Source organism: Mustela nigripes, chromosome 1 (assembly GCF_022355385.1).
Source record: "Mustela nigripes isolate SB6536 chromosome 1, MUSNIG.SB6536, whole genome shotgun sequence".
NCBI lineage: Eukaryota > Metazoa > Chordata > Mammalia > Carnivora > Mustelidae > Mustela > Mustela nigripes.
This window is the reverse complement of record NC_081557.1, coordinates 8,837,422-8,863,859: the sequence shown is the minus strand read 5'-3', so window position 1 is coordinate 8,863,859 and position 26,438 is coordinate 8,837,422. Positions and strand designations below refer to the sequence as shown.

Genomic DNA, 26,438 nt, shown 5'->3' with positions numbered 1-26,438 from the left:
GGATTCTCTCTCTCTCTCTCCTTCTACCCTCTCCCCTGCTCTCTGCGCGCTCTCTCTCTCTCTCCCACTCTCTCTCTCAAATAAATAAATAAATAAAATCTTTAAAAAAGAAGAAAAAGAAAAAGAAAGAAAGAGGACAGGACTGGAGTAAGACATTCAGAGAAGCAAACTGAGCAAAGAAGACGAAACAGCAGGAACGGGCATGACCTGGCACGGAGCGCGGGAGACCTGACGACAGCCTTGGTGACCAAGGGCAAGAGCCCGTGGCAAGCAGTCCCACTTGAGGCTGATGAAGGGCCACACCGGCGACAGCTCAGACTGAGCACTTACTATGCGTCTAAGCCGCGGACAGGGACTAAGTGACTCACACAGCCAACGACCCTGTAAGGGGAGTCCCCCAGTCATTCCCGGGTCACAAAGGAGGACACTGGAAACCTCCCAAGGTCAGAGCGGCAGAAACAGGATTCAGTGCAGCCCTGCAGCCGGGCTCTCAGCCTCTAATCTGCGCAACCTCCTGATGGCGGGCAGCCCCGAGGTCAGCTTCCCTGGACTCTACCCTTCCAAACTCACTGGAGCATTTAGGACACTGTGTGACTGGGTCGATGTCTTGATTCAAGACCCCCGCTGGGGGGCGCCTGGGGGGCTCAGTCTTTAAGCATCTGTCTTTGGCTCAGGTCATGAGCCTAGGGTTCTGGGATCAAGCCCCACATGGGGCTCCCTGCTCAGTGGGAAGCCTCCCTCTCCCTCTGTGCTCTCGCTCTCTCTCGATCTCAGTCTCTCTCAAGTAAAATAAATAAAATATTTTTAAAAAGAAGACGAAGAAAAAGATTGGGGGGTGGGGAAGAGAGCCCCTTGGTCCAAACTTCACAGTCTTACCTCAAAGTGCAACAACGTCTTTCTGATCAAACCTCCTGATCTGCTTATTTACCAGAACGACTCTCGATGACAACAGCTGACAGCCGTGTTGCCATGACAAATGCGAGTTGTGGGCCGTTCAAACGCGTTTCTAACAATCAAGGGAAATGGCAGAATCCTTCTGAGAAGTTGATGTAGAGATAACTGGAGGTTCGTGGCGGGGGCAGGAAAGGGTTGTTTCTGGCATCCCAGGGAGGTCACGTTGACACAAAACGCAGCCTCAAAGTCCACGCAAGTGTGGGACGTGGAAGTGGGTTTGCAAGGAGACGTCAGGGTCAGGGGAGAACCTACGACGTGGTCGGTCAAGGAGTCTCCACCAGGGAGAACCGTGCTCTCCCCTCTAGTGTGAACCGAGACCCACGAAGCCACAGCAAGTCCCTCCCAGCCGCACAGATTTTATCTGAATCCCTGGGCTGGGCGGCTTTGCTTCTGCCTTCAGGGCTGGCTCTCAGTAAAGGCTCCTTGACGGGAAGCGACACCATAATCTCAGAGTGTACCAGGCCCTTTGAGGAAGGGGGTCAAATCCCAAACACCTTTCAGTCTCAAGACATTTAATAAGAGGCCAACAAAGTATATTGCAGAGCAAGACCTGCCGCACTGGGAAGGCAAACACCGCAACAAGCTAGAAGCCGCTTCCAGAAGGCGAGAGATGACTGCCCAGCCCTGTGTGAGTACTAGGAAGCCTGCCAGAGGCTCCTGCCATCATTTGTTTCATGTGCTTGCCACAGTGTGCCCGGGGACCTCCCCGGTCTCCACTGGACGTGAAGCCTAGTAGAACCCCAGCCTCCAGGGAGCTGACGCAGGGAGGCCCGGGCACCCCAAGACAGCAAGGGACACTGAACCCAGACTCAGAGGCTCAGGGGGGGCTGGGGGGCCTGATTCAAACGCTCAGAAAAACTGGGAGCGAGGTGCCTGGGTGGCTCAGCCGGTTAAGCAGTTAAGCGCCTGCCTTCGGCTCAGGTCACGTCAGGGTCGTGGGATGGAGTCCTGCAAACACAGGCTCCCTGCTCGGGGGGAGTCCGCTTCCCTCTCCTTCTGCCCCTCACAGCCATCGCTTTTGGTTTTGCTTTCTCTGTCTCTCAAATAAATTTTAAAAATCTTTGTGGGTTTTTTTTTTTTACGATTTTATCTATTTATTTGACAGAGAGAGAGAGACAGCGAGAGAGGGAACACAAGCAGGGGGAGAGGGAGAGGGAAAAGCAGGCTTCTGCTAAGCAGGGAGCCTGATGTGGGGCTCGATCCCAGGATTCTGGGATCGTGACCTGAGCTGAGGCAGCCACCCAACAGCTGAGCCACCCAGGCGCCCTTCAAATAAATAAATAAAATCTTTAAAAGAAAGAAGGAAAGAGGGAGGGAGGAAGAGACCAGGGAGCCCAAGGCACGGGGAAGAGCCCCTCGGATACACCGCAGCAGGGGGACCAGCATCAGGGAAGGGAAGGGAAAGGCGCCCATGGGAAGCTGGGGGGGTCGAAATGGCAGCCGGGTCAGGGCAGCACCCTGGGGTTAAGCCAAAGGTGTGAACCGCACCCTGAGAGAAAAGAGGAGCCACTGCAGAATGTGAAGTGGTAGTAACGTGATCTGGTTTTTATTTTATTTTTTTTAAGACTTTTATTTATTTGATAGACAGAGAGAGATCACAAGAAGGCAGAGAGGCAGGCAGAGAGAGAGGGGGAAGCAGTCTCCCCGCTGAGCGGAGAGCCCGATGCGGGGCTCGATCCCAGGACCCTGGGATCATGACCTGAGCTGAAAGCAGAGGCTTAAACCACTGAACCACCCAGGTGCCCCTGGTTTTTATTTTATTTTAGACGGGCCTCTACTTACAGCTGCCTCCACCTGCGGCAGAAAAATCCACGCGGGGCAGACGCGTGAGGAGGTGGTTGCCGTCACAAATGAAAATCAGAGTCAGCAGCCGTGGAGCTTGGAAAAGCAGGCTGGAATCCGCAGGCCCCCAGAGGTGACCCCGAGAGAGAGTCTAGTGTCAGAAAAATAAAGACGGCGGGACAGGTCCGTGGGAAATGCTGCAGTTTGTGAGCTTTCGGGAAGAGAAGCACCCACGAAGGGCCTGGGAAGGGAGGGGAGAAGCCTCCCTAAGCACTGTGGACACAAGAGGACAAGAGATGTCACTTGGTGAAGGGCAGGGAAGCTTCCAGGAGGGAGGGTGCACTGCGCCAAGCACCCAGACACTGCCATGGGCGGGGTAAGGATTAACCAGAACGGCATGGGAGTGGGGGGGGGGGGGAGCCCCGGGGGGGGGGGGGGGGGGCACTAGGGTGAGTGGCAGGCAAGGAAAGAGCCCCCTTTCTAGCATGTTGGCTCCACAGGAACAACCCCACAGATAGCCAGAGGGGGAGGGGTTCTTTAAACTGGGGAAGAAGGGGTGCACAGAGGTATTAGGAAGGGGATGCCAAGGTAGAGGTGGGGTGCTGGCGAGAGAAGGGGTGAGTGAAGGCGACTCACAGAACCCCTGGTGGGATCCCACATGGTGCTGGGATGGGGGAGGAGGTTCCTGGGACAAGGTGAGGGGAGAGCTGATGAGCTCGGACTGCCCAGGGACAGGCTGTCCCCAGGCTCCCGCTGACAGGCTCCACAAAGATTTTCCACATTTCTAGAAAGGCCATACATTCCCTATTTTCCGTGAAATCTCCGGATTTTTTTTTAAAGATTTTATTTATTTATTTAACAGAGAGAGATCACAAGTAGACAGAGAGGCAGGCAGAGAGAGAGGAGGAAGCAGGCTCCCTGCTGAGCAGAGAGCCCGATGCGGGACTCGATCCCTGGACTCTGAGATCATGACCTGAGCCGAAGGCAGTGGCTTAACCCACTGAGCCACCCAGGCACCCCGAAATCTCCGGATTTTTAAATGTGGTGAGCTACCTTAAAAAAAAAAAACAGTTTAAGTCTTATGCAGGCCCAGATCATGGCTAGGGCCTGGACTGAGCCAAGAGCCCCCCACCCCCACCCCCGTGCCGCCCGCTTAGTGCCCTGTGACCCTGTGATCCAGAACCTTCACTCTCCAGTTACTTCTTCCTCTCTCTCGCCCTTCACGTGGGTGTCTTCCCTCAGGAAGGCCTCAGGGCGCCTGGAAGACACAGTCCTATGTGGACGCTATCATTGCCCTGGTCTCCAGATGGGATGTGTCCTTACCAAGACCCAAGACCATTCTTTTAGTCCCACCACCTTCTCTCACCTGCATTTGGGGTGGAAACTGAGACTGCTCGGCTCGGTTGGAGGTTTCCTCAGGTTTACTCTGGTCTTTGCATTCCAGGGCTGATGGTTGTGATGTGCTCTAACAACAACGACAAGGATTATTAAAGGGTCAATTTTAAAGTCGTCCAATTGATTAACATTTCTCGACGGGTATATAAACAACCCAGAGGCCCCAACTTTCCCCACCACCACTTCTCAGCCCAGCCCCTCCTCTCTCACTTGGAAGCTCTGCCTGTAGGAGAAAGAACAGAATCTTAAGAAAGGAGTTGACAAAAACTGAAAGACATCCTGTGGCGAAAGTCTGGTGAACCTTGTATAAGGGGAATGATGCTATCTCGGGTTCATAGATTCAGCAAGCAAGCCCTGTTCCCGTCCTCAAGGATTTTGCAATGGCGGAAGGAGAAAGATAAGGTCCAGTGTAACACTGTGAACAAGGGGCCGTCGAGCAAAGAATGTGTAGAAAGGAGGGTTGTGAGTTACGTCCACTGAGCATCTCCTCTCTGTCCAGCACTGAGCTGGATACCATGGGATGGAGTCTGAAGTCTACTGGGAGGAGTTCCTGAAACTTTATGTGAGAGCTCTCCAATCCTGGGTGACCACCATCTTGGATGGGGACTCCCAACAGGAAGGAAAGCCCACCTAGCCATGGGATTCCCTGGTCAAGGCCAAGACTCCATCTGACAACAACATAGAAACCAGGTCATAGAGAACATGATTGCGACCAACAGCTCCAGTGAGATGTTCTTTTCATGTGTTTGCACACGTTGAACATCATCCCAAGAAATTACTCTTCTCCAAGACAAAGAAACTTGGAACTTAATGAGTAGAATGAGCCTGGATCTTCAACTTCAAACTGTTGAATTTTCTTATTCATGCTTCCTTCTCACAGTTGGCTGATCTCTCCTGCCCCAAGCTTTCAAAGGGATGTTGGAGGCACTTAAATTTTTCTTCACCATAAAAGTAAGAAAATCCCCTATTAGACCTTCCTAAGGGCTGGACCCATGGATCATTTGTCTCTATGTCCCTGTTTATAGAGCCTAGCAGAGCTTCCCAGGCACTCTGGAAATGTCTGTGGCATGTCTGTGGAAGGAAGAGAGGAAGGAAGGAAGGAGGCAAAGAGGAAGGGGGAAAATAAGATTCTTTTAGCTGAATGATGCTTGTGTTTCTTTAAAAAACCAATGGCGTGAAGACTTCCAAGGCTCCTAAAAGCTGCACATACATTAACCCCATTAATCGAAGCTGATTCTTCTTAGTCCACAGATTTTTAAAATTCTAATAGATTAATCAAGTGTGAATCATTCTAGAGAAACAATCTTGCCTTTTCCAGAAAGGGCTTGGTTGAGTAACTCTCCTCTGTTTCATTTTGTTCAGTTTTCAATTATAAAATGAGACTCAGAAGAAGTTCAAATAACCACAGAAGAAAGGAATGTTTTTTTTCTTTCAGAAAGAACTGAATAATAATAGCAAACACATCAGCACTTACCATGGGCCAAAAGCTATTTTATCTTGTGTGTTAACTCCTTATGGCAACTCTAGAGACAGTAGCTTCACTTATTTTGTTCTACACAACAGAAAACTGAGGCCCAGAGAGTTTGAGTAACTTGCCCAAGATCACACAACTAGGACGTGGCAGTGCTAGGATCTGAAACCAAGCCCTCTGGTTCATGAACCCACACTCTAAACCGTTAAACCAACCACTCAGGTCCAGCAGCATATATTAGAAAATGAGAAAAGTCTGAGCCAAAGTTACTACAATGCCCCAAATAAGAAGTCACCCTGAAGAAAGTATGGCTCTTAGCTACAAGTGTATCTCCTCACAGTGTCCTCTCTTGGAGTAGCTTGTGGCCAAAACTTGAGTGCTTTAAAATAACAAAGTAGGAGCACTTGGGTGGCTCAGTCGGTTAAGCGTCAACTCTTGGTTTCTGCTCAGGTCATGATCTCAGGATAGTGAGATTGAGCCCCACGTTGGAACGCTTGAGAGATTCTCTCTCCTTCTCCCTGTGTCTCCCCACCCCAGTCCATGCTCTCTCTCTTTCTCAAATAAATAAACAAATAAAACCTTTTTTAAAAGTGGGGAGTTGGGGGAGGCACCAGGGTGGTTCAGTGGGTTAAAGCCTCTGCCTTCAGCTCAGGTCATGATCCCAGGGTCCTGGGATCGAGTTCCACATCAGGCTCTCTGCTCAGCAGGGAGCCTGCTTCCTCCTCTCTCTCTGCCTGCCTCTCTGCCTACTTGTGATCTCTGTCCAATAAATAAAATCTTAAAAAGAGAGAGATAGAAATAACAGAGTAATATTTCTAAAACTAGCAAAACGAACATTCCGTAGTAGCTGGACTGGACAAAGGGGTAGGAAGGGAATTCAGTTCCAAGTCTTTAGAAAACGAAACAATCATGCTTTCAAGCAAATGGCTTTCTGATCCAAATACAAAATTCATCTGAAACCACCAAAACAAGTCACAAGCCTTAAAAATCCTACCTCAACCGGAGGAGGAACCCACTGTTCAATGCAGCCATACTGGAGGCACGAGAGATTAACATTAAGTCCTACATGACCCTAAACTAGATGCTGTCAGTGACAAAGAACCAGACCGAGAGAAAGCTGGCAGTGGGGGAAGGGGCGGGGTAGAATTCTTTCCCAGTGCCATTTTGGTTTTATCCTGAATACCGAGGTTGAAAAACATAGAGGAAGGAAGGAATGGCATCGGGAGGAAAAGAGCCACAAAATTAAACAATGTACGATCCTAAATGCCCTTAAAGCTTTTCCTCTTAAAATGCACTTCTCAGTGTGGAAAACATTGTCCTAGGTGGCGTGAGGGCTTGGAAAAGATTAAGGCGGGATCCAGCCCATGACATAGCTTCTATTGTGCTCCAAGGTGGGCCTGATGATAACCTCAAAGCCAAGCAAAGGACCAAACACACAAGTTCAGCTGACATGTTCTGAGCTGATCAAAGGAGAACCCCAGGGGCTGGATGGCAGAGAACACACTGTTGGCTTGAGACTGGACAACCTGGCATCGTCATTCCAGGGCACGGCCACTGTGGGACAGGAAGGGATGTGACGGAAGGACAGGCTGCAGCCATGGAGGTCATCCTCCCCCACCTCCGCACACTCCAAGACCCCACAGTCCTGTGTTTCACATCTAAAGGTCATGGTGAAATATGTGGAGAAAACAGATTTGTGACTATTCCTGATTATTACTCACTTTGTGCAAAATAATTACCAAGTACAGAACACATAGCCGTTAAATGGGATTATCACTGTCCGTGTGGCTATGTCGCTAATGGGAATCACTGACAAGTTCCTGGCCAAGTAGAATGAGCTGAACGTTATTATTCAATCATGAGATCATGGTTTTTGGCCAATAGTAAAAGAGATCTCTAAGAGCCAACAAAGGTGTGGAAAAAGCGGAGGTTTTCACACCCAAAAGTGGGAATGTGTGTGAATACAGCCTTTCGGGAGTGCAATTTAGAGTAGCTTTAAAATGTTCGATGCCCGTGCTCCTTCAGCCAGCAATGACGTCTGTAAGAATCCAGGGGAAGTATTTGAGCGTGTGCTCCAAGAGGTATGTGCAAGGATGTTTGCAGACACTGGAAATAACCTAAAGTTCCGTCTAGAATAATCATTAAACATAGAATTCGTCATCTATGCCGTGCCATATAGTCTGTAACAGTGAAAAAGAATGAACATTGACCTACATACTGTTAAAGGGGATGGGGGAAGCAAATTGCAAAACAAGACGGTGCAATCTTATTTATGGTTTCTTTCATTTTTTTAACCTTTTTTTTTTTAAGAGTTAATTTTTTTAAAAGATTTTATTTATTTGACAGAGACTACAAATAGCCAGAGAGGCAGACAGAGAGAGAGAGGAGGAAGCAAGCTCCCTGCTGAGCAGAGAGCCTGATGAGGAGCTTGATCCCAGGACTCTGGGATCATGACCTGAGCCAAAGGCAGAGGCTTTAACCCACTGAGCCACCCAGGCTCCCCTTAAGAGTTAATTTCAAGTGATCTACACCCAACATGGGGCTTGAACTTAGAACCCAGAGATCAAGAGTCGCAGAGTTGAATGCTCTACTGAACGAGGCAGCCAGGGGCCCCATTTATGGTTTCTTTTCACCCACCAAACTACAGACATCTGCGTTAACACACAGATGCACCGAGCAAAGTCTGCTGGGCTCACGCCAAGAGGACGTCAGCAGGTTACGCTAAGGAGGAACACGCAACAGGGTTTCGGGGATGAGGAGGACTTCTTGGATTGTTTTCAATGTTTCCCAAAACTGAATTGCTATGTGGTGTAATTAGAAATTAAATTCTGAGGGGGGGGATGGGCACAATAGAGAAAAAAATTAAATCTCTGCCAACGTTGGTCCTAAAAACGCCCAACTGTGTGTGCGTTGGGGTGCAAAATATTTTACCAGCGTGATTACATCCACAAGAGGAAGTCGGCTCAGCAAATATTTATTGAGCACCTACTGTGGGCCAGGCACTGTTTGCAACTCTGGGGAAATATTAAAAAGATCTGCCTCGATGGAGTTTGCATTCCAGTGGAGTTCACAGCGGCGTATCCGCTTTGAGGGGAGGGCGGTGCTTCTGGGAGAGAAGCGTGGGCTGATACAAGGTGCCCAGGGTAGGGGGGCAAGGCAGAGATAGGCTCTAGTCCTCTCTTCTAGGCCAGGGAAAGAGGAAGAGGCAGGACCCAGAGCACCTGCTGGCCCCTCACTGAACATGGTCTATGTCTGCTCCAACCAGCTGCACAAGTTGGGGTGTCTCTTGTCAGCTGGAAGGCCACCCCCACTCACAGAACAGGGAATTGCGGAGGGGAGGTGACTCAGGAGAGGCCCACCGTCTAGAAAGTGCAGCTCAACTTACTGCAGGGGTCACCAGGCAATATTCACAAATATCAAATCATCATGGGGAGGCCCTAAAGCTAACACCAGGTTCTAGGTCAAGTCTCTCTCAATAAAACGAGAAAGAAAAAAAGTGGAACTGAGTGTGTGGGATAGCCAAGAGATTAACCGTAGAATTCAAGGTGAGAAGGTTAAGGGAATCCTCCTTACCCCAGACCAACCTGCATTTCGAGGGATGGCCAGCAGAGCGCTCAGGGTAAATACAAAGGAATGACTCCATAATAGTGAAATTGTTGACATCCTTGATGAGCCAGTAGGGGGAGATTTCAGGAGATTTCAGGTGGGTCTTTCCTGAGGTCTTCAAATCACACCTTACAGGCACTGGGCTGCCCCACCTGAACCCCGCCCCCCCCCCCCCCCCTCCCCCCCCCCCCCCCCCCCCCTCTCCCCCCTCCCCCCCCCAGCTTCCCTGTCAAGCCAGTTCACACGGGCGCTGGAAGGCTCAGGTAATCTGATTGGCCGGGAGATTCGTGTTTGCTAGGGAAGACTGGCTTTGTTAAGATCAAAGTCAGGTTTCAACCTGTTCCTCCCAAACCTACGTGCAGTCCCTCATAGAGCCCGACCTAGGGCGTGGTGAGCAGCTTTGCATAGCTCTGATGATTTATAAAATCCAAGTGGGTTTTAAAACTTCTCAGTACAAGATAGTGGAAATTAGGCTAAAGAACCACCCCCACGAAGCGCCTGGGTGCCTGGTTAAGCAGTTAAGCATCTGCCTTTGGTTCAGGTCATGCATAGTCTCAGCATCTTGGGATCGAGCCCTGCGCAGCTCCCTGCTCAGGAGGGGATCTGCTTCTCCCTCTCCCTTTGCCCTTTCCCCACTGCTCCTGCAAACGTTCCCTCTGTCAAATAAATAAAAACTTTTCTAAAATATTAAAAAAAAAAAAAAAAAGAACCACCTCCACTCCATTTCCACTTTGAATTAGGAGAATCAACTGGGGGATTCCTGACCCACCGATTTACGGATGGTCTCTTCCTCAACAGGGAAGTCCTTCCTCCCTCCGGGACCCTGCGATCCGTGGATAAGGAACCAGCACAAACAGCAGGTCAGCCGCCCATGGCCAAGTCTGCACTGGGCTGAGAATGGTATTTCTTTCTAGACCAATGAACGTTGCTCGAACACACTGGCCCCAGATTAAAACACACAATTCCTCACCACTTCCCCAGGAGTGATTTCTGATCTCAATGCCTCAAAATCTGCTTTCTAGAAGGACTTTGCCCAAACCTGAGAAAGACAAACACCTTCACCACACCCCAGCCTGGCTGTCCTCGAAGGAGGCTTGGAAACACTGTGAAAGGCGTGCGTGGGAGTGCTTTGCGCTGGGACCCCGCACACACTCTCCTGCGCTCACGGGCCTGTATGTCACAGCCAAGTGCTTCCCAGCAAAGTACACAAGGGCTTTGTCTCATTCTGCAATGGTCGGCACTGGCCATGGGGCTATGGGGGCCACCGCTGTGTTTGTCCCGCTCAAAGAGAACAGCCTGATGGGGGTGGGGTAGCTTGCCGCCACAAAGAGCCGGCCAGCCCCACCTTGCTTCAGGTGGAAAACACAACTCTCCACATCCTGGCTGGGCTTTCCGGTCCAGAATTTCACTAGGAAGGAAGGCAGGGAGGGACAAGAAGGCGGGGGAACAAAAGAAGGCGCTTTCTTTGTATGACTCTCTTAATAAAACAAAGCCTGGTCAGGGCACTCCATGTCTCATCAGAAAGACACACATTTTCGATTAATACAAACAAAAATAATCAATTGGGAAGAGAAAAATCAAGTCACAATCCCAGACCAGAGCAATGGGTGACATTTCAGATGCTAGCCACCGGTTTTGGAGAAAAGTAATCAGATTTGGGGAGCCCTTCCTCCTCCTCGGTCCAGCTTTCTCCCCCTACCCCTTCCCAGCTTCAGTTCATGGCCATGGGCTCTCCCCTGTAGTTCCAGTGGCGGCCATCTTGAATGCCCCCCTCCCCGCCCACCAAACCCCCATTCAGCGCCCTTTGCGCTCCACAGCCACCAGGTCGACACCCTTCTAGGTCTCCGGGCTTTTCTTTATCTCCTTTTCCACTCCAACAAGGCAGTCCCGCATGCTGGCCAAGTGTGGTTTGCTGACCAGGCAGCAAGCGTCCCCTGCTTTCCACCCTTGTTAAATCAGACTCATCCACAGCTCAAGGAGAACAGCCGACCTTCAGACCCTTAGCCATGACATGAGGAAACCAGTTCTGGTGGGTGTTTCTTTTGTTGGTTTTCCTGGGTTGGGTTGGGTTGGGTCACAGTTCAGGACTAGGATGGCGAACAAGCAGGCTGCATCCTTCCCTCATAGAGCTGATAGTCTGATGGCGGAGGCAGACACACCCGCAACTAGTAGTCCCTGATAATCTAGTAGGAATAGTACTGAGAACCGGAAGGTACAGGGCAGCAGGAGCACACAGACAGTTGGGGGATATGGGGGTGGCAAGGAAGAATTATTCCCAGAAGAAATGTCCCCCTAAACCAAAACCCAAAGGATGAGGAAGAGAATGCTACTTAAAAGCCAGGGGGCCAGAGATGGCAGGGGATGGTCAAGATTGCTGGGAAGAGCTGAGTGTGGCCCAGAGCCCAGCTTGAGGCTGCAGAACTTGACAGTGGCCAGTCACAAGCAGGGGCAAGCTTTCCTGGGGCTTTGGGCTGGAACACAGAAGGGCTGAGACACACAGGGCTCAGGGTTCATGGCCATCTCTTCCCTGCGTGAACCTGTACATGGCTCAGGCTGTCTTAATACAGCATCCTGATTCCACTCTTCACACTCCGTTAGCAAGAGCTCATTGAATGCCCATGAACACAGAGCAACGGGAACCCAATCCAGCCCGAAGAGAGTCAGCAGATGACACGCCCCACTCCCCATGTTTTTTCCTGTACTTGGTCCTACACCCAGAAGCGCCCTCTCAAAGTTTCTCCAGGATGACGTCACGATAACAGGGCAGGCAAAGCTTTGTGGGACACACAGGAACTGACCATTTCCCCTTCAGAAATCATCAAATGCCGAAAGTGAATGGGGTGCAGGACGTGCTGGGCGGGCTTCTCACCCAGCTCGTTGGCAAGGTCTGCAACCACCATCCCGTGGCAAGAACCCTATTAATCCAAGGTGTTTATTTCCTTTTGATAAACAGTAATTTGTAATTTCCCATTTCTAGGGACAATAATGACTTCAAACAAAGGGCAGGCACCAAAAGCAGTATTTAGAGGGAGCAGTTCTAATCCATAGCTGGATGGCGGCTCAGTGAAAAAATAAACTTTTATCCAAAAAAAAACAGCCCTTGGTTAAAAGTATGAATTTGTCTCTTCGATCTGATTTGGAAGACAAGTCATTTTTGGAGATACAGGGTGCTCAAATAGAGAAAGAAAAGGAAAAAGCCACCTCCTCCGAGCAGGCCCCCAGGACTACCAGCTCTTGCCCCTGCCTATGCATGGCACTAAGTAGGCTCACCTGCTACTCTTCCCTCCCACAGTGAAATTCCTAGAATTTATTTTCTAGGAATTTAGACAATCCACCAAGGCTGCCTCCACTCTCTCACTTAACCTCCCTAATCTGCCTAAAGGGCCCACTTGAAATTCAAATCGTGAGCCAAACTTGCAGTGTAACAAGTAGAAAATGCCCTGTCATTAGTCAGTCCTGCCTGTTCACATTCCAGCGCTCTCTGCTGCCTGGCCCCTGGAGGCGGAAGACACAGAACCCAGGCCATAGGGCGCTGAATGGAAAGGCCTTCCAAAGCCTTCTTTGTCACCTGGGCCACAGTAGGGACCTCAAGACAGGGAGGGGTCAAGTGCCCCTGCTATGGCCCAGGGTTGTGTCACACCCAGAGAGAAAAGCAAGACAGGGAACTACCCATGCTGTGCGTGAGGCTTTGCTAAAAGGCTCTCCTGTCCCAAAATACCTGGAGCTGGCCAGTCCGGGGTCCATCCCTGGGACCATCCCTGGGACCAAAAAGCCCTCTTTTTTTTTTTTTTTTTTTTTTTTAAGATTTTATTTATTTGGGGCGCCTGGGTGGCTCAGTTGGTTGAGCAACTGCCTTCGGCTCAGGTCACAATCCTGGAGTCCCGGGATCGAGTCCCGCATCGGGCTCCCAGCTCCATGGGGAGTCTGCTTCTCCCTCTGACCTTCTCGCCTCTCATGTTCTCTCTCACTGTCTCTCTCTCAAATGAATAAATAAAATCTTTAAAAAAAAAATAAAATAAATTTTAAAAATTTAAAAAAAGATTTTATTTATTTATTTGACAGACCACAGAGAAGCAGGCAGAGAGAGGAGGAAGCAGGCTCCCTGCTGAGCAGAGAGCCCGATTGGGGTGGGGGGGCGCTCCATCCCAGGACCCTGGGATCATGCTGGGGTGGGGGTGGCGCTCCATCCCAGGACCCTGGGATCATGCGTGGCCTGAGACAAAGGCAGAGGCTTTAGCCCACTGAGCCTCCCAGGCACCCCCCAAAAAAGCCCTCTTTTTAATGCAAATGTCCCAAAGTGTTCACATATATGGCTCAGTGGAGTACAAAGCTGTGGGCTGAGGAAAGTTTGGCCTAAGGGAAGAGTTAGGTCCCTGCACTATTTGGAGCTTGGGGGCCTCCCAGGGTCAGGAGGCTAGCTCTCCCAGCAGCCACTGGGGAGTCTGGACTTGGCCTTGAGCAACTTCCCAACAACCCCCCAGGGTCTTCTTTCCCCAATTTCCTATCAACATTGCCCCTCTCAAAGTCCCTGCCGGCCCCCGCAGGGCCCATGGCTTGCAGCAGCCCCGAGGTGGGTAAAAATCAGCCCAGCAAAGGATCCCGGGACCCAAGGATGGCCTGTTGATCAGCAACCCTCACCGCTCGGCTTTCCCTCCCAACCTCTCTCCCTCCTACTCCTCTGGGGCCAAGAGTCTCTTTGGGAGGCTCATACACTCCCTGGACCCTGGTGGCCCCATGGTTACAGTATGGAGGGCTTCAGGGTATTAACCGGTTTTGGACTAGAGCAAAAACCAGAGTTCTGGCTGGAGTTTGGAGGCAAGTGGACATTGCAAGCATGCTGCTTTACTTAGGTTAGAAGCTCCTTTGGGGTGCCAGGAGATAGGGGAACAGGGCTAACATGGCCCAGAGCCCTTCCCCCACTCCCTGCTCCCTGTGGGTCCTCTCTTCCTGCCTTCCCTCCCTTGCAGCTCCCACCCCCGCCCCCACCCCCCCCCCCCCCCCCCCCCCCCCCACTCCCAGCAGCTCATTCCAGGCTTCCCCTCCCTCTCCTGCTCCTCCCAGCAGCCTTGTCCCTCCGGCCCGCCCCCCACCCCACACTCTTCTGCTTTCCCTGTAGATTTCTGCTTCCTTCTTCCCTCATACACCCCCCATCTCCAGAATAAAGGGCCAGTGGCTCCCCTTGGTGGAGGTCTCAGCTCTTTCCTCTTGGGCGGAGTGCAGGCGGCAGGTGGGGGTGGGTGGGGCTACTATGTCCCCCCCTAGGAAGCTCGAGGTGAGGACTGTTAGTTAGCAAGTCCCAGGTAGGTACTAGTTGGCCACAGCCCTGGAGCCATCGGGACCGGCAGGCACAGAATAAAAGGGGAAGCTCTCTCCACAGTTGAGAAGGACTCTGTTCTGCCCCCAGACTCTTCTCACACAAAGCCAGGCCCACCCCCAGAGAGGGAGCCAGCTGGCCCGAGGGAGGGATGCGTGCAGGCCCTGGGCTGTGGAGAGTTCCAGGCTGCTTGGCCAGCAGTTGCGGGGTGGGGGGTGGGGGGGGTATAACGCAAACGCTTTGATGACAGCTACTCCCTTGTTGACCATCAGAGTGGAAAAAGACCCAGGGTGACACTGAGCAGGAGGGGCTGGCGGCAAGGGGGGGCGCTGAACCTGGGCCAAGGGTTCCCTTTACTGGAGGCCTGGAATCTATCTCCTACCTCCAGAATGGGCAAACGGGTGAGAGCCTTTTCCTTTCCTTCCTGAGCACGATCAGACACCAGCCTGCGCGGTCTCGTGTGTCATTCTAAGTTCGTCTTACTCCTTCTCTTCCCCCTCCCACCCCGCCCTGCCTTGCTGAACTTCTCCACCCGCTTCACGTCCACACCTTCCCCTGCTCTTCCCCTCTGCCTGGAGTGCGGCCCCACACTCCGCTCCAAACCTGGAAACAGTCGTGTGTTACTAACACAGAAGAATGCCCGGAGTATTTAACGCATAAGCTTCCCAGTCAGACCTGGCCCCGTTGGAATGCTACCCTATCCTAGCTGTGGGACCCTGAACCTGTGGCTTAACCTCTCTGAGCTTCAGCTTGTCCATAAGTAAGAAAAAGAAAACCCACTTCGTGGGATTGTTGTAGAAGCCAAGAAAGTTAAAGCACATAGGATACACAGGGAAGGCCTCTTACAAAGTACTCTGGAGTACTTGCGGTCGCTCACAGTGTTTACCGTACCCCGCCCACACCGTGTGTGTTCACTCACGCCGTCCTCACAACGGCACTAGGACACAGGAACTGTATCACCCCCGTTTTACGGATAAGGGAAGTGAGGCACCAGAGCGGTTCAACCACTTGCCCAGGATCACGTAGCTACGAAGTGGGAAAGCTGATAACTACTATTATTTTATCATTATTATTCCCCTCCTAGACAATAGGCTCATTGAGGAAAGAGGCTTTGCACATACATATTTAATGACTACTTCAGGGCTGTTGTTGAAAGGCAAGGCCCTACCCATTTCAAAAGACTTCTTCCATTTCCTAAAACCTCCCCAGAAAAAGGACCCCAAGTTCCTCAGGGAAGCAACAATGGCACTGTGGAAAAGAAAGAAAAAAATATATATATATATATACATATACATATATATATTTGTACATTTTTTAAAAGATTTTACTTATTTATTTATTTGACAGAGAGATCACAAGTAGGCAGAGAGGCAGGCAGAGAGGGGGGGAAGCAAGCTCCCTGCCGAGCAGAGAGCCGATGAGGGGGCTCGATCCTAGGACCCTGAGATCATGACCTGAGCTGAAGTGATGCTGAGAGCAGAGGTTTAACCCACCGAGCCACCCAGGCGTACCCCCCCCTTTTTTTTAATCACAAGGTTTCGCTCACCCTAGCAGAGTCACCCCTTCCCAGCTCTGTGAGTCACCCTCCTCCCCCTGCAGGGCACCGTCTACCCCGCTCAGAGGTAAAGCATCTTTTTTTTTTTTTTTTTAAACATTTTATTTATTTATTTGACAGAGAGAGATCACAAGTAGGCAGAGAGGCAGTCAGAGAGAGGAGGAAGCAGGCTCCCTGCTGAGCAGAGAGCCCGATGTGGGACTCGATCCCAGGACCCTGAGATCATGACCTGAGCCGAAGGCAGCGGCTTAACCCACTGAGCCACCCAGGCGCCCCGAGGTAAAGCATCTTGTAGACCAGAATACCCCCTTCCCCACGGTCCACAGAGAGGGTCTTTTCCTTCTTAACCCTTCCCAATCCTTGGCCCCATGGTTGGGAAGCTTTTCCATGAAGGCTAGGCCTCCAGCTTGCGGTGGAAAATAACAGAGGGTTTTTTTTTTTTTAAGGGAACAGAAACCATGCTCCTCAGCAGAATGTTCCCCACACATTCTCCGTGGCCCCTGGCAGTGCTTCTGCGGGGAGCGTTTGGCCTCCAGGAGCCCTTGGACTCCAGGCTGCTGGCCGCCGTGGGGCTATTCAGAGGCTGGTAAACAGCACATGGCATTCTCGGGCATACGGCAAGCATTCATGCACCGAATTCTTTGTCCTCGTGAGGACAGAGACAGAGAGCGGCTCTGTGCTGCAGAGCCCAAAAGCAGAACTGCGTCTCCCGGAGCCCCAGCTGGAGAGCACACCCGGGCTGAGACACGCATGCCACCAAGCCCTTGAGCGCTTGCGAAATGAACTTGCCCAAACTTGGAGCTCTTTCTTGAAAACGTGGGTTTACTCCTTAATTCCAAAGGGAAAGCATGACACTGTGACAATGGAGAAACTTGGCCATCTCCTCCTTAATCAAGGGCTTGAAGTCACACGGGCCCTGAGAAGGGAACCCCACCACCACCACGCACCGCTGCTATGGTCTTTCCTGCCCCAAATGCATAACCAGAATCTCACCAAAAGGGAAATGAGCACCTCATCCGAAAACCCCAGGCCGGGGAGGGGTGGGGAGGGTGTGGAGGGGGAGGCGACACCTATTCTACAAAACGGCTGGCTCAATGCATTTAAAATCAATGTGACAAATGACAAAAGGGCTGAGGAGCGGTTCCAGATGGAAGAGTCTAGAAGGAAGAGACCATGAGAACTAAAGGTCATGTGGGATCGTGGGCAGGAATCAAGGCCAAAATGGGAAAAAAAGACCTTGCCAAAAGGCAATCATTGGGAGATTAGTAAAATTTTTAAAAATGGACTGTATGTCCGACGATTGTATTTTGCCAACAGTAAGTTTTCGGAATTTGATGACTGTGCTGCAGATACAGATGATGACATCCACACATGATAAAGTAATTAGAGTAGAGGGTCCTGGTGACCTGCAATTGACTCTCCAATGACTCGGCAAAAACAATGATAATTATAGGGCACCTGGGTGGCTCAGTGGGCTAAGCCTCTGTCTTCGGTCATGGTCCCAGGGTCCTGGGATCGAGCCCCGCATCGGGCTCTCTGCTCAGGGGGAAGCCTGCTTCCCCACCTCCCTCTCTCTGCCTGTCTCTCTGCCTACTTGTGATCTCTGTCAAATAAATAATTAAAATCTTAAAAATCAAATAAATATCAAATAAAAAGAGAGAGCAAGAAGGAAAAAAGGAGGGGAAAAAAGAGAAGAAAAATACACTCTAAGAAAAAAAAAATGGAGCATTGGGGGCACCTAGCCGGCTCAGTCGCTGGAACGTGTGACTCCTGATCTTGGGGTCATGGGTTTGAACCCCAGGTTGGGTATAGAGATTACTTAAAAAGAAAACCCTTTAAAAATTCCTTTTAAAAAATTGTACAAATAGGGGCGCCTGGGTGGCTCAGTGGATTAAGCCACTGCCTTCAGCTCAGGTCATGATCTCAGGGTCCTGGGATCGAGTCCTGCATCGGGCTCTCTGCTCAGCAGGGAGCTTGCTTCCCTCTCTCTCTCTCTGCCTGCCTCTCTGCCTACTTGTGATTTCTCTCTGTCAAATAAATAAATAAAATCTTTTTTAAAAAATTGTATAAATAATGGGACGCCTGGGTGGCTCAGTTGGTTAAGCAGCTGTCTTCGGCTCAGGTCATGATCCCAGCGTCCTGGGATCGAGTCCCACATCGGCCTCCTTGCTCAGCAGGGAGCCTGCTTCTCCCTCTGCCTCTGCCTGCCATTCTGTCTGCCTGTGCTCACTCTCTCTCCCTCTCTCTCTCTGATAAATAAAAAATCTTTAAAAAAAATAAATAAAAGAAAAACTTAAAAAAAATTGTATAAATAAGTAAATAAAGGAGCATCAGTCCCATCCTCAGTGACATTTCCCAGCTACTAGGAGTGTCACACCTGCAGAGTAGAGGGGAGCAGAAGTGGGACACGGCGACAGCAAGACGTGCATGCCAGCAACCTGCACATCCCGGCGGGCACTGTGTTTTGGCTTTGGAATACTGGAGACATAGCAGTAAATCAGTAACACCGCCATTGCTCAAAACATTTGACCCAACTCAGCAACCACACAGGAAAATGAGTTGTGCTACATTGTCATCACACCTCGCTCTGGACCCAACCCCGTCCCATCCACCTAACTCGCCATCTTTACTTCTGAGAGGATTAGAAACTATTTGGAACCAGCCACAGCCTCCGAGAATGCATGCCTGATCCCTGTCACAAACGAGGGAAACCGAGGCTCAGAGAGGAACCAAGGTAACGGCTAATCCCACTGACTCCTCCCAGGCCAGTGCGCCTTTCAAGGTTCTGTCCTGGGAATGCCGGAGTATCTTCCGGGCCTGCCGGCTATTTGCAAAAAACTGAAGTCAGGAAGGTCTGTGTTTCCCCAAGGGGGAAAAAAAAAATTCTTTTAATGTATAGGTGACACTGAGAGTCATTTCAAAAGAAAGGAAACAAAATATTCTTAACAGACTCTTCATAGCAGCATCTCCCAAACATAAGTGTTTGTTTAAAACAAAAACTGTCGTATTGGGGCTCGTGGATGGTTCAGTGGGTTAAGCCTCTGCCTTCAGCTCAGGTCATGTTCTCAGGGTCCTGGGATCAAGCCCCGCATCGGGCCCTCTGCTCAGCAGGGAGCCTGCTTCTCCCTCTGTCTCTGCCTGCCTCTCTGCCTGCTTGTGATCTCTCTCTCTGTCAAATAAATAAATAAAATATTTTTTTTTAAAAACTGTCGTATTACTTTATGATCACACCTTAAATACATCCCACGTCATGGGGGCTATTTTAAGAAATCTCAATATACAGGGCACCTGGATGGCTCAGTTGCTTCAGCTCAGACCATGATCCCAAGGCCCTGGGATCAAGCCTGGGATCAGCAGGGAGTCTGCTTTTCCTTCTGCTCAGGAGGCCGAGCCCTTCATCCGCAACACCTAGACTCACTTGCCCTCCAGGGAGAGGCACCAGCAGGAGGACAGATCCCTTCCTTCTGTTTCCCATGGCTGCCAGTTTCTGGCAGATGCTATGGTCCTTCGAGGCTGTAGCTCCTGCTGGCTCCTCTGCCCCCGGCTCACACTGGATGCCAGGAACACCACTTCCTCCCCCAGCCCCCTCCAGGCCTCTTCAGGCCCCTGGGTGGTACCAGCTTCCTGCTGTCCCTGTTCCCATCCCCTTCGACCCCCAGCCCAGCACTGGCTCCGCTGTCCCCGCCCGCTCCTCCTTGAACAGTACCTTTTCAAAGCCTCTGGGCTTCAGCTATCTTCCCGTGGAATTTGGTTTCCTCTAGGGACCCTGACAGATTTAGAAATGAGTTTGTGTGAATGAAAAATATTTACTGTCATTTGTGGGCATGTGGTGCCTTTCAAAGTCACTCCGCTTGCTTTTTTTTAAAGAGTTTATTTGAGAGAGAGACAGTGAGAGAGGGCACAAGAGGGCAGAAGGTCAGAGGGAGAAGCAGACTCCCCAGGGAGCTTGGACCCTGATGTGGGGCTCGATCCTGGGACTCCGGGATCACGACCTGAGCTGAAAGCAGTCGCCCAACCAACTGAGCCTCCCAGGCACCCAGTCACTCCACGTTTGGAATGTCCCCTGAAACACACGACCTCCCACACACAATCACGCTGCCAAAAGCAAGATACGAGGCTGGGGGAGCCCAGCCCAGCCCTTTCCCGGTCCTCTGATGCCACTCCCGCCCGCGACCTCAAGTGTAAGACCTCATGCATCTGGGCCCCGCAGGACCTGGGGGAATACCAGAGAGCACCCTCTTCTCATCAGGGACTGAGAGAGGGCAGGGGTGGCTGGAGATGAAGGCAGCAGGCAGAACGAGGGAGGGGGGAAATGGAGGAGCCACAGGCAGAGCAAAGAAGAGTCGGGGGCCATCACTGAGAGTCGCTACCAGCCTACAACCCCCTTTCTTAAGCTTAAAAAAAAATGCTAATTGATATATTACTGACCATCTGAGTCATCCTGCCCACGGGATCTTGCCAGCATTCCTGCTGGCTGTGTACACAAGCACACCCCGCTATCACCCACGCGTCCCACCCAGCGACACCAGCACTGGCCATCTCAATGTGCGCGCTCCGTCCACACCCACAGCTTCAGAATTGAGGAAGGATTCGGGATTGGGCTCTGAGCACCGGAAGAATGAAAGCAGCACTGGGAGGGCTCCCGAGGAGGTTAATGCCTGCATGTGGGTGTGTGTGCCAGTGAGCCCCCGTGTCCTGTTGCTCTAGAGTGTGCACGCGGGGCTGTGCACCTGCCTCTCTGGGACCCCACACCCAACCTCGTGCTCCCAGAAAACTAACCTATGGTTCTGATAGAGGCTAACCCCTTTGATGTCATCATGTCCTTGCACAGTCAACAACTCGGGTACCAGAGCAGACCCTTTGGCTCTATGGATACGTGTCCCCGTTTTATGGGGGAAGAAGCAAAGGCTCCAAGGGGTTAAATGTCTTGCCTAACTCACAAAAGCAATGACGGTAGGTCTGTCATCTTAAGAAAAGCAGCAGGGGTCTCAGCACCTCCCTTGTTCCCTCTTTCCAAAACTGAGAGCTGCTCTGGAGTTCCAGAAGCTCCAGGGACGGAACGGATGAAGGGGACAGACTGTGAAGTCCGAGCCAGGACAGGTGAAGCACCCCTGGGCAGACCCCATGGCCATGTGCCGAAACCCCATGGACAAGCTGGCAGTGTAGAGGGGATAGGATGGGGCAGGAGCTGTTACCCGTGGTCTGGGGTGATCTGGGGTGATGGGTGATGGGTGGGGTGCAGAGCTGCCTCCTCGGGCAGGAAAGTGGCAGCTCTGGGGAGCAGCAAGGGGAGGAGTTTGTTCCAATCATTTTGGTCTAAAAAGGCACTGCCTTCTGCTCAGCAATGACTGACACTAGAAGCCAGTTTCTAGAAGCACCACCCCACCATCACCACCAAGTATTGTCTGCAGAGCTGGAAATCAAGAGGGGACTCTGGCCACAAGAGGATTTTTGAAAAGTTTAGCAGGACTAGCAGAAACCACAAAGACCCCCTACCACGAGATCAGCACCCTTATTTCAAAGAAGAGGAATCTGAGGCCCGGACAGGGCAGGTAACTTGAGGCCAGCCCGCAAAGCCGCAGCCAAGTCAGAAAGAGATGGCATGCCTCTAACTCAGAGCCAGATCGAGCCCTTTCCACCACTCTGTGGGTCTTGTTCTCCATTCATATCTTATCCTCTTCCCCATTCAGAACCATTTCTGAGTTGTGTATTCCTATCGGAGGATACAAAGTTGGGGTGAGGGGGTCCTGGGGCCCGGGCTGCCAGGGTGCCAAGCCTCTCTAGATTTCTCAGCAATAATGCAGCCGGCCTCACCGTGAGAATCGGGCAGCAAAGACACCCCGCCCCTCCATCACCCAGTAATGAAACCGGCAAATTCCCCGGGACGGACTGAGTCTCAACGGCCGGGGCTGGGTTCGTGCTCCCAACACAGAACACGAAGGCACGAGACATCAGGGTTAATAAACAGCTTTATTGGCCTTCCATTTCCTTAGATTCTCAATTAATTTGCCATTAAAGTGCGGGAAATTTTCTTAATCACGGTAACATTTATTGAAAGAAATCAGAACTAGTATCAGGAATGTGGCGGCCATGAAGGAAACATTTCTCCCACAAGACACAGAACGGGAGCCCCTCTTGTTGAGCTTGGGGGGGGGGGGTCGGCCAATTTGCAAACAGATTCTAATTCTGGCTCACCGTGAGCACCGAACTGGCTAGGACCGCCACCCCTGGGGGGAAAAAAAGCAATGCTAGAGAGATCTAAAAACACCCACCCCACCTGCCACCTCTTCTGGGTCCTCTTTGGGTGTCTGCTGTTTGAATAGATCCAATCTTAGAAGAAACGGAGGTCTGGACCCTCTACTGCTTTCTACCCCCACCCCACCCTTACTAACCAAAGCCCCCAAAGTCATTACAATGAAAAACTGGGTTTCCATTGCCCCAACACTAACAATGTTCAGTAAAAATGAGGATAATAAACACAAAAGCTTGCTTAGTAAACAGGAGCTCTCAGCGTTCAATGCAAAAACAAAAAACAAAAACTGAAATCTCAAGGCAAATCCTGTTGGCTCTGCACACGGGCTGGACGAACTTGGAACCATCCGTAGAGCTCCGGGCCGGGAGCACCAAGGCGGCTGGCTGGCTTTTTTCCGCACTTGCCCCGGGCAGAGGCCAGATCTTCGCGTTATGCTGAGGCTGTCGGTGTGTTTCTCTTTGCAGTTTATATACAAACACACCCAAGGCTGATGTATTTTTACAAATATATGTACACACATGAAGCCCGCTACTCTTTCTTGGAAACCACCAGCTCCACCTCGGGAAGCTGGATGCCAACCTTAGTCCCACTGTCGTTGCTGGAAGAGGAGGACAGTCGGGACTTCTTAGAGGCCAAGGACACTCCACTCCCTTGCAACTTGCCTGCCTCGTCATCACTCCCGGTCACCTCATAATGACCTTTGCTCTTTGACCCCAAGCCACCGAAGGTACCAAACTTCAGCTTTGCGTGTTTCCCTTTGACTTCCCCACCTTCAAACTCCAAGGTCCCGGTCGGGGTGGAAGGTGCCGAGAGCTCCCTTTCGTCACTGAAGGAATTGGAGCGGTGCCGGGGCTTCTTACTTTTAAATAAGGAGAACTTGCCTTTGGGGGATGACGTCTCAGCCTCAGTGTCTCCTTCCAGGGAACCGAGGCTGGCCTTTGAGCTCTTCAGGTCACCTTTGGACCCTGAAATGGACGCTTCCGGGGAGCCGGTGACACCACCTTTCGCTTTAGGTTTGGAAAAATTGAACTTGGGCATTTTGATTTTGGACTTTTTAAGTTTCACGTCAGACTCTTCCCACTCGCCCTCTCCAGCTCCAGCCTGGGCAGTGGCCTCCACTTTAGGGAAGTTAATATCCACCCCGACTTCTCTGCCAATCAGCTCACGGCCAGAGAATGTGAATTTGGGGATCTTCATCTTGGGGAATGTTACTTTTCCAGATCTGCTTTCCAAGTGACCTGGAGACCCAGACACACTCAGCCCAGGACCCTGGAGTCCAACCTGGTCTCCTTTCACACCTCCTTCTACTTTTGGTCCTGAGAAATGAAGTCCCCCAGCAAACTTCGGTGCATCCAAGTTAAGAGCAGAGGTGGCCTGGGGTCCTTTGACACTCACATGCCCTTCGCCCAGGCTGACAGCTGGGGTGCTGACAACCCCGGAAACATCCACACCTCCCTTGATTTTCGGGCCCTTCAAGCTGACACCGAAATCTGACTCAGGGGAGGCCACGTTAAGGGAAGGCCCCTTGACGCTAATGTCGGGAGCAGCCCCGTGGAAACCTATTCCTGAACCTTTCAGATCGCCTTTGATTTCAGGACCAGAAATTTGCCCTGTTGGGAGTTTCACATTCACGCCTGGCAGCTCTACATCACATCCAGAGGACTTGATTCCAGGCATCTGGAGGTTTCCTCCGAGGCCTTCAACGCTGACGCCTAGATGACTTCCTCCAACAGTGGGGCCTTTCATCTCACCAGTAGCCCCAAGGCTCCCTTTTATTTTTGGTCCTTCCAAGTTCAAGTCCATGTCTGGTGCTGAGACTTGAGGGCCAGAGATCTGAGGCCCTTTCAGGCTCAAGCCCCCGAGGTTCACATCCATAGCTGGTGCCTGCAGTTCTCCAGTCACTTGTGGCCCTTGGACGTTCACGTCCAAGTCGGACCCTGGAGTCGAGATGCCAAACTGAGGCAGCTTCATTTTGGGAAGTTTAATGCCACCTTCGGGGGCCTCCAGACTTACATCAGGAGCACCTACTGATACTTTAGGGCATTTGATGTCACCAGAGACAGCCAGGTCCCCCTGCAGGCTTGGTCCCTTCAGGGTCACATCTGGGGTGCCAAGATTTAACATGGTATCGATCCCAGGCACTTTCACACCATCTCCTTCCATCCTCACCTTTCCACCTTGACCTCTGAGGTCAAGCCCTGGGGCATGCACCTTCACACCAGGAACAGAAGCATCCAGGTCTCCCTTCAAACTTGGTCCTTTCAAGTTCAGGTCAACATCAGGTCCAGAGATTTTTGGCATAGAGAGGTTCACCGAAGGCAAGTCTACTTTTGGCCCTTTCAGAGACACATCCGGCCCTTCAAGCTTCACATCGGGTGTGCTCAAGCCTCCTTCGAGAGAGGGCAGCTGGGCATGGACCTCCGCTCCTCCCCCTTCCATCTTCACACCAGGGACGCCGATCTTGGGCACTGAAAACTTGGGGAACTTGATCTTTGATTCTGGACCTTGCAGATCTATGTCTGGTCCTTCCAGTCCCACACTTGGGACATCACCCTTTACCTTTGGTCCTTTCAAGCTAACATTCACATCGGGGATGGAGACCTGAGGGCCAGAAATGCTGAAGGACGGTGCTTTGACTTTAGCATCTGGGCCTTCAATGTTGATGTCAGGTGTGTCCAAGTTGGCCTGCACCCTGGGGCCCTTCAAGTCACCCTCTAGTTTTCCTGAGACATCCATGCCCGGCAGCTTGAACTTGGGAGCCTTCACCTTGATGTCGGGACCTTCGACATGAATCCCTGGCGAAGAAATGTCTACATCAGGCGCCTGTATTTCACCCTCCAGTTTGGGGCTTGGGAGGGGGGCCTCAGCTTTAAATTTAGGTGATTTAATGTCAAATTCTACATCTGGAAAGTACATTTTCCCGAACATAGGTTTCTTGGTTTTGGGGGATTTCACATCACCTTTAAGTGTGGCGTCTGGCCCGGTAACGTTGACATCTACCTCGGGGACCTTGAGACTGGCATCAATTTCGCCCCCGGGAACATTCAAGTCAAATCCCTGTTTTTTGGCCTTCATTTTAGGGCCACTCATATGAATTTTGGGCATTTTAAATTTACTCTTCTTGCCCTTGCCACCAACACTAATTTCAGGAGTCTCAACATTCATCTCTGCCTCGGGAACAGTCACATCCAGAGAAGGTGATTTGATGTCAGCTTTAGGGCTTTTTGCCCCAAAACCAAACTTGGGTTTCTTGAATTTGGGAATTTTAATGTCTGGCCCCTCAACAGTAATATCTGGGCCCTCCGTGTGTACATCCAAGCTTGGAGCTTCTAAATCAACTTTGGGCCCTTTGAGGTCCAGTTCAGCACCTTCCAACTTGGGACCAGAAATCCCAATTTTGGGTGCCTTGAAATGCAAATCAACATCAGGAACAGTTACTTTAGGGGCAGATATATCCAGCGATGGCATCTTCAAATGTGGGCCACTAAGCTTGGCATCTGGGCCTTCAAAATCCAGACCTGAACCTTTAAGGTCTACTTCTGGGCCTTTGAAAGTACCTTCGATCTTGGGGACCGACACATCAAAATCTCCTTTGATTTTGGATCCTTTCAAATCCAGGTCAACATCAGGCATGGAGATTTGGGGAGCTTTGATATTTATCTCTGGCATCTTGAACTTAGGGCCCTTCAGTTTCGCATCTGGACATTCAATATTCACATCTGGAACATCAATGTCCACTTTGGGGCCAGAAATGTCAATGTCAGCCTTGGGTAGGTTCACATCCACTTCTGGGCCTTCTCCCTTGAAGCCAGGCATGCTGAACTTGGGCATTTTCACCTTGGGCATCTTCAGGTGCCAGTCTGGACCATGAACATCCACATCGGGGGCAGCAATGTCCACTTTGGGCCCTTTGATGTCAATTTCAGGGCCCTTGAGGTCACCTTCCACTTTAGGCAAAGACACATCCACATCACCCTTTACCTTGGGACCTTTCAGGTTTAAGTCAATATCAGGCATGGAGATCTTGGGAGCTTTGATGTTCATCTCAGGCATCTTGAACTTGGGGCCCTTCAGTTTTGCATCTGGACCTTCAATATTGACATCTGGA

At 51.1% G+C, this 26,438-nt stretch overlaps 1 protein-coding gene and 1 long non-coding RNA gene across 3 annotated transcripts in view; one reads left to right on the top strand and one right to left on the bottom strand.

Moving 5' to 3' along the window:
- The first annotated feature begins 1,005 nt into the window (after nt 1-1,005).
- Nucleotides 1,006-11,000, top strand: LOC132020053 (uncharacterized). Of its 2 annotated transcripts, XR_009404912.1 has the most exons (3): nt 1,006-1,582; nt 4,181-5,082; nt 10,007-11,000. It is a non-coding gene; the product is annotated as an uncharacterized LOC132020053 (long non-coding RNA). The 2 variants fall into 2 exon arrangements; XR_009404909.1 differs by lacking the exon at nt 10,007-11,000 and having other exon boundaries at nt 4,181-7,871.
- Nucleotides 11,001-22,028: 11,028 nt separating this feature from the next.
- Nucleotides 22,029-26,438, bottom strand: part of AHNAK (AHNAK nucleoprotein) — a 28,543-nt gene continuing 24,133 nt past the window's right edge. Inside the window, 1 exon segment of the mRNA XM_059404080.1 lies at nt 22,029-26,438. This exon segment is cut by the window's right edge and continues 8 nt beyond it. Coding sequence (XP_059260063.1) covers nt 22,859-26,438 — 3,580 coding nt within the window. The 3' untranslated portion in view covers nt 22,029-22,858.